This window comes from Apis laboriosa, unplaced genomic scaffold (assembly GCF_014066325.1).
Source record: "Apis laboriosa isolate Shangri-la unplaced genomic scaffold, ASM1406632v1 scaffold149_cov153, whole genome shotgun sequence".
NCBI lineage: Eukaryota > Metazoa > Arthropoda > Insecta > Hymenoptera > Apidae > Apis > Apis laboriosa.
The window spans coordinates 704,325-712,011 of record NW_025221797.1 but is presented as its reverse complement, the minus strand read 5'-3'; the positions used below and the strand labels follow the sequence as shown (position 1 = coordinate 712,011).

The 7,687-nt window shown below is 34.8% G+C and overlaps 1 protein-coding gene across 1 annotated transcript; it reads left to right on the top strand.

Moving 5' to 3' along the window:
* The first annotated feature begins 4,552 nt into the window (after positions 1 to 4,552).
* Positions 4,553 to 6,949, top strand: LOC122710535. Its single transcript, XM_043928443.1, has 3 exons — positions 4,553 to 4,769; positions 5,994 to 6,216; positions 6,417 to 6,949. Exons 1-3 carry the CDS (start codon positions 4,659 to 4,661, stop codon positions 6,632 to 6,634), a joined length of 552 nt encoding a protein of 183 aa, XP_043784378.1. The 5' UTR covers positions 4,553 to 4,658; the 3' UTR covers positions 6,635 to 6,949.
* Positions 6,950 to 7,687: the final 738 nt, after the last annotated feature.

Below are 7,687 nucleotides of genomic sequence, written 5' to 3'. Positions count from 1 at the left end.
AGTATCCCGTAGACGTTGAACGAGGGCAATGTCGGTTCGTTCGTACCTACGGACACTTAATTAATTCACTTTGCGCCGGACTACCCGTTTGTAATGTGGGATAGGGGCAGCCTAAGAACCCCGAGGCAGTAATTGATTCAAATGCTTCGAGGGTATTACGGTCGCGGAAGACGGTGTGCGTGGATCCCAATATCAGCCCATCCAAACCACCCCCGGGTGTTAAGTGTGACGTATGCGACTTGTTTGCGCATTTGCGTGTCTCTCAGATTGAGATATGAATCGCGTCGCGCATCGATATGGGGGTGCTTTTTATCTCGTTCTTGGAAAAGTTGTTCTTGGAATTCTTGTACGAGGAATTCGACATGGGTGAGGAAAATATCTATTCTTACAATACTATCTTGAAATGATTATGAATATATTTGAAGTTTTATTTGTTAAGCGAATTATAATAATTATTCGATTGTGATATTTTAATTCTTTTGATTGTTTTAATTCGTGTTAAATTTTCCCCAGCTCAGGAAGAATATGTGATGGAAGGAATTTAGATCGATAGAAGGGGATGGAGAGGAATTTGAATCTCGAAATCTTTTAAGAAACTATGTAAATTGAATAACTACTTGAAAGATAGCTTTCTATCTATTCTGAAGGAATCTATTAGAAATTTAAATCTTCGAATATTTTCAGATATTCAAAAGCAAAAGAAGAAAGAAATATTAATGAACAATATTTCTAAATTAAATTACATTATTTCAATATTTTAACATCGACTATTCCACAATTTCCTTTTCCAAAAATAAACGAAGAATAAAAATCACCAATCCTAACAAATAATACAAATATCAAAGAGAATCAAACGTTTTACCTAATTTCTTCCACCTAGAAAAATTCTTATCTTCTCCAAATAATTCACATAATTAAACGATTCCGTTTACCCAAAGAAGAATCACGATATCAGTCATCGATGCGTACCCTCTATCAGGATCTCCTGGCCAATATCAATGAGTCAGAAATTGGATCGTAGTAACCGTTTCGAAGGGAGGCTAGAGATACCATCAGGATAGGAGTTTCGCATCAAAAGGGTCGTTACAAAGGGCGAAATCGCAACGTGCCTCCCGTAATACCGCGTGATGCATGAATTTAATTAAGTAATTATACAGAACAGTCTCTCCTCTACATTAATCTTCTTTTTCTTCTTCTTCTATTTTCATCCACGACCTACTCTCTCCTTCGTCTTTCCATTATACCGGAAAATTTTCATAGCCACGAAACATTTGCAAAAGTTCTCCAAAACGAATCGCAGAGACCATCGTTTCAACAACGATTCTTTTCATCTTGGGATCTCTTTACACAGTGGGCAAAAGGGTGGAAGTGATTTTTGCACGGATAGTGGCTTTAATGCCGCTATTTTATTTATCTTGTCGCGTCGAGAAGTGATAAAAGAAATGGAAAGAATTAGTGTATTTACTTTATTCATTTTTGTATTACTTTATTATTATTTTTCTTTTATTAACTGATTGGAAAATCTTTAATTCCTGTTGTATATATGTAATATTAATTACAAAATATTATAAAATATACTATACACTTTTCTTTTCTCAAAAAAACATATTTTTATCGTTAATAATCGATGAATAATGAATTTTGTTATTCATTTAATCGTTTAATCATAAATCCTCTGTTAAACAATTTCAAAATTTTCAACTTTTTGTGATCCTTTTCCAATAGCAAATATCACCGATTATATACTATTATAAATTCGCACCGTTTTTACAGCTGCAAAAATTTCTTTCTTCCCGAATAAGCAAGTCATTTCACTAAGCATCATCAACATCATTGTTCCAACTTCCGCGAAAGCGTAAAAAGAAAGAGAAAGAGAAAGAGAGAGAGAGTTGAGATAAACAGAGAAAGGAACGGAGAGATGGAAAAGGGTGATTCCAAGGGAAAGACTGAGAGAACTAATTTCATAGTTTTAAGGACCAGTGAAATTGAGCCGGGTCATCGCTAATTGGGTGCTGTTCTGGCTAGATTGCGGTCACCTTGTTAGAAACTCTCTCTCCACGTCTTGACGTAGCTGTGAAAATATACGTATCTTCCTACAGAACGAACCTTCCTTCTCCAATCCTTCTCGTATCCTGACATGGATATGGACTCGAGAAAAAAAAAAAAGGAAAATACGACGACTCGTTAGCGAGCAACCTTTTATCCCAACGATTTTCCAATTATCGCGTTCTGTCGTGACCACCCACCTCATTCTAATTACGCCCTTTTGTTTTCGTTGCTAAAACGTTTAAATCTCCGTTTCAGAGATTTATTTGGCAAAATAATGTACGTTGCTTCGCTGTTTCCTGCACGAATGAACGGAAGTGTCGGCTTGGAAAAATTTGAAAAACTTTAACTTTCTAAAAGTAGGACGTAAAACCTGTGAATAAACGAAAAGTTTGAAATTTATTTATAATTCAATTTTACACGATTTTATATTTCATAAGTATGTTGATTTAAATTCTCCCAATAGCACCTATACCATTCGACCATCCATCTATAAACCTCTCGTTCCACGATCGCGTTCGCTCGTCCAACAAACATCCCGTCGACCCTTCCCTTAATTTAAGATCGTTCCACGGATGAAAACAAATTGGTCAGAATAGGAAAACGCTTCCTTCCACTCGATTGGTGGAAATATCCGGGAGACCTCGAAAGGGATTCCCACGCGCGGGTAAAAAGAGTATGACCAAGGGACTTCTGGAAACCGGTGATCACTGGTTTTTTTAATTAAACCGAAAGTCAGACCCCCTCGCTCGCCCCCCGCAGAGTGGAATCTCCCCCCGGACAATCGAGACGGTCGGTTTAATCACGACGTAATAATGACGGCAAATAAATTAAACTGGACCGTAACGGTGTCCGCTCCAACAGCCCCTCGAAGAAAGATCGCGTGCCGGAAACAAAAGACAGGCAGAACGATTCAATAAAGTTCGACGAAACGGGGATTCTAAACGGGGGGTATCTCGGGGGTATTAAGAGATGTTTAGGGATTTTTCGTTTCAAAAAAATTTCACATTTTACGATCCTCGAGTATCTTTCATTTATATTTAATTTTTTTTCTTTTTTTTTTTTTGGAATTATTCTTTTGGTTTTTATAATATATTGTCGAAATATACGTAGAAAATTTCATTTTTATTATTTATTATACGTCGATGAGACAGATAAAAATATATTGGAAACGTTTAAGAACTGTTTAAGAACATCAAAGCATACAGATTTTTATTACGTATGTTTCTGAAATTAGAAATGTCATTTACGAGATTTTTACGTTTAAGAGATCAGATTAATTTAACAATTCTTATTCTCCAATGTTTTATTAATTTTTATCTGCTCGACAGTACTAATATACACACAAAATAACAGAGAATATTTTCTGTACGAAAAATAAGATAAATTTCATCTCTCTGAGCGAGTCAAAAGATAAAAGCATGCAGTTGAATTAACAATTATCGCAGAAATATCACAAAATGTTATTCTTAGCTCTCACTATCTTCTGGTTGTCGAGATAGATAAATACTCATTGATGATAAACCAGCGATAGAATCGATTGTTGGAGTATATTCCTCGTATTACCGTTGATAGTAAACTATTATGATTATTATGATTTTCGTAGAAACAGTAAACGCAGTTTTCTCTTACAAAGAGGTTGAAGATTTTGCAGAATCATTTCACAAACAGGGATTAAAAGATTGACTATCAAGTAAGTTTGAAAAGTTACCACTCTATAATAATATGATTTTGGCCAAGTAATTTATGATTTAGAATTTTGCTAATTATTGACTTTCTAATTTTATGCATAATATATATTAATCCTTCGATCAATTTTTATTATATGAATTATGTGTATAATAATAAAGAAAGAATTTTAAATTGTTTTAAAATTAATAAAATATCTAATTAACAAAATAATTAAATATATGTTTGACAGAAATATAAAATAAACTAATAGCATTCTATCTGAAATATACTTTCGAGAAATGAATTCGTGTAATTTCTGCAATACCATTAATTCTTCGATACCGTTTCTAAATTTCTCGAAACAAGCTAATTCACCTTTGTCACCCCCCTTCCCTTGTCCCCTTTAAATAAATAAACTACTCTATTCCACGAACATTCCAAGAGAATAAAGAAAACTTTTTACGTTATCAGAAAACAAATATTTCCACCGTGTACCAAATCCCATAAATAATCCGACCAAATCACGCAGCGAAATCACGCACACGCCCCCACACGCGTTTCGCAGATACATCATCGCAGATATATATCGCCATCTCGCCATTTCAATTCCCGCGCCCCCCAATTTCAACAAGCGTAAATTCCATGAACGTAATTGATCTCGCCTCTCGTAATTCTCAAGAAACGAAGAGAGGCCGAAGACAAATCCGGTTTACAGAGCGCCATGCGAGCGTACGTAAATAGGAGGAGGGTCGATAAACAGAACGGTCACGGGTATTTAAGCACGAGCACGCGTTCGCCGCCGCCTGTGTCGCGATATATTCACGTTCGACGAACCCTCGTACGAGCAATGCCTCGTAGATAAATCGGAGTTGAAATCCCCGTTTACGGTCTCCAACATAGCCAGTCCTCGCGTGGAAAGTGCGCGAACAATTCCTCGAAAAATGTTGCGCGCCTGTGATATACTTCCGGCGGTGATTTGCACGCTCGCGTGTTTCATATGCCATTGCACACCGTGCTCCCCTGATATTGGACAGCCGCTGCACTTGGGTCAGGTAATGTTTGTATCGATTCCGTTCCACGTTAATTTAAGCAGAGGATAATACGTAGATGATACGTGTCGTGTCGAAATCGATTAGAATTTCGAATTAAAATTTTTATACAAGTTATAGAAATGGGGTAAAAATTTTGTTTTACTAATTTTTTTATATTTTCTCGTAATTTGTCAGAAATATTATAGTGAGTGTTATAGTCGTCTAGTCGTGATATACAATGTGTCCAGTAAATTATAGTAATACAAATATTTTAAAGATGAATTAAGAAAAAAAAAAGTGTTAATATATTCGCGAGAAACTCTGAATCTAAATGTCAAAATTGATACATAAAATACTAAAGTTGAGGCTTATTTATTAATTTGTAAGCAATTTGTGTTAGATGAAACGAGGTGGAGATAGAGGATACCATGGTGTAACGAAGACAGAATACGATTACTTTTATCAATTGCATACCTTCCTAATCTAATATTCACAACTTGTTGATACAAATATTTTATTCTTCCTAATAATAATAGAAAAACAGAAGTGTAAGTATTCTCGCAATTTACACGTGTCTCAAATTATAAAAGCACAAAGAAAATGTGATTAAATGTGATTATTTGTTAATAAATGTTTAGCATATATATAGGAGGAATACGATATTATATCGATTATCTTGTATGATTAGCTGATCCCTCAATTACTATAACAGCATATTTGTCACCGTGCACAAACAGAAACACGATTACATTCGCATAATCACATCCATAAGGCCAGTTCAAAGCCAGTTCGTTTCGTCGAACATGTGATATCCATGAATATGACATATCTATATCCACACACATAAATTTGGAATCATCGGTTCAACGTGAGCACGAATCTTGTCAATATTGGATCGTTACGCACAATTGTACGCATTAATTTCCAAACTCGCATGCGTACGCACGATTCTAATTCGGATATACCATCACTATTACGCGCACAAAGGGAAATCGACGAGGTATATTAGATAATAGAGAAATTTCTGACGTTACAAAAAAATGTGACGAAACAAATTTGATTGAATCATTTTTTATGTGTACCTGCGTTCAATTGCAATGAGTTCTCGAAATATTTTTGAAAAAGGGAACAACGAAAGAACGATTAAAATTTTTCTAGTGGAAATTTCTCATTGAACAAAAGAGAAGAAATAAAAAATAACGAGCGACGAATAAAACGAATATCGAATCTCTATTCCAATATCAGTTTTCAGGAAAATGGTATTTCTCTGCTGGAATACCGATAAACGCAAGCCTGAGTAGATGTGGACAGTTTCTGGTCAGCCAAACATCTTCGAACACGTTCACGGCGAAATTCACGGCAATCAGTTATAAGAACAACATTCCAATTGCCGTCAACATCGATGGAAGCGTAAATGGGAAAGATATTGCCGCAACTTGGCAATTTCAAGGATCAAAGAGAAAATTAGGTAAATTTTTCTTTTTGCTCGATAGAAATAAATAAACTAGAGTAGAGACCTTAACTGTAGACAATAAAACTAATATTTTCAATCACATATTATCGATTCTGTACAAAATGAAAGATGTTGGATCGATCTTCACAGAAAATTTTATCCCGTCGAAACGGTTCGACAAGCGAACAAGTTTATCAATTTTATTTTATTCCCAGGGCCTTTTCGTCACGTTATAATCTCTGTCAAGTACGACACGGTTCTCGGGATGTTGGTCTGCTCCAAGGGTACGGCACACCACCAGGGATACAAGTTCGTCATGATTTGGTCCCGAGAGAGGAGCCTGCCTTTGCCGATCTTCAAGGAGCTCAAGACGAAACTAGGAGCATACATTAATCAAGGGAGAATTCGGATGGTGGATCACGGGAATTGTTAAACAAACCGTGAACTTCTATGCAACACCGAGCCTCGACACACTTGGCCCGCTGATAATTTCGTTTTCGTGTTTAATTAATAAACGTTGTTGAGGATTGAATTTTCTTTGAGTTGATTGGCATTAAGAAGCCATGGATCCAACGTGGATGCAAAGAAACGGTTAATTCGAAGTAGACGAAGCAAGTGAAAAATAGATTAGAATTTTGAATGAGTTATAGATTAATTGAGGTAATTTTTATGAAGTGCAAATATCGAATATGAAGTTTTTTTAACTTGTTCAATCAAACAATTTCATCGAGCTTCTCTATTCTCTTTGAAATTTCAAATAAAAATAATGAATTAGTAATTATATTCGAAATAATAAATTTCAATTCAAGTATAAACTTTTTAATAAGTTAGTTTTATAAATTTATTTAATTCAATCGAATTTTTTTATTGAAATTGTAGATACACGTTATGAATGAAATTGTTTAATCGTTTCCCTATATTTCTTTCGATCGTTGATCAACAAATTTTTAAATTGTGCAACTATAAATATTGAAATTCATTCGGACAATACGAATTGTCCACAAAGATCATCAAATAGCATAGAGTAACTAATATAAAATATAACAAAGATATGAATAAAAAGAATAATAAAATTTCTGAAACCGTAATTCCGAGATATATTTATAGACGCCACTCCTATAGAGTGAATCATTTACGAAGGGTGACGCAGAACTTACTCGTTGAGCTCATGAAATATTCGTGTAACAAGCAACCGAGCCAAAAGCATCAACACCTGCGGTCGAAATGATATCTTGAAACAATCGGCCATATCATTGTGGCTTGAGCCTCTGCCACGGATCACCAATAAAACTGTCATAAACGATTTATTCAAATGGAAATAATAATATATCGGGGAATATCTCTTTGACCAAGAAAAAAAAAATATATACGGATAAATCTTAAAATCAAACGAATAAAAAATATTATTATGAAACAAAAAGATTTGGAATTACGTAGAATAAAGAAAATGATGAAAAAAAAAACAAAAAGAACCCGGTTAATTTAT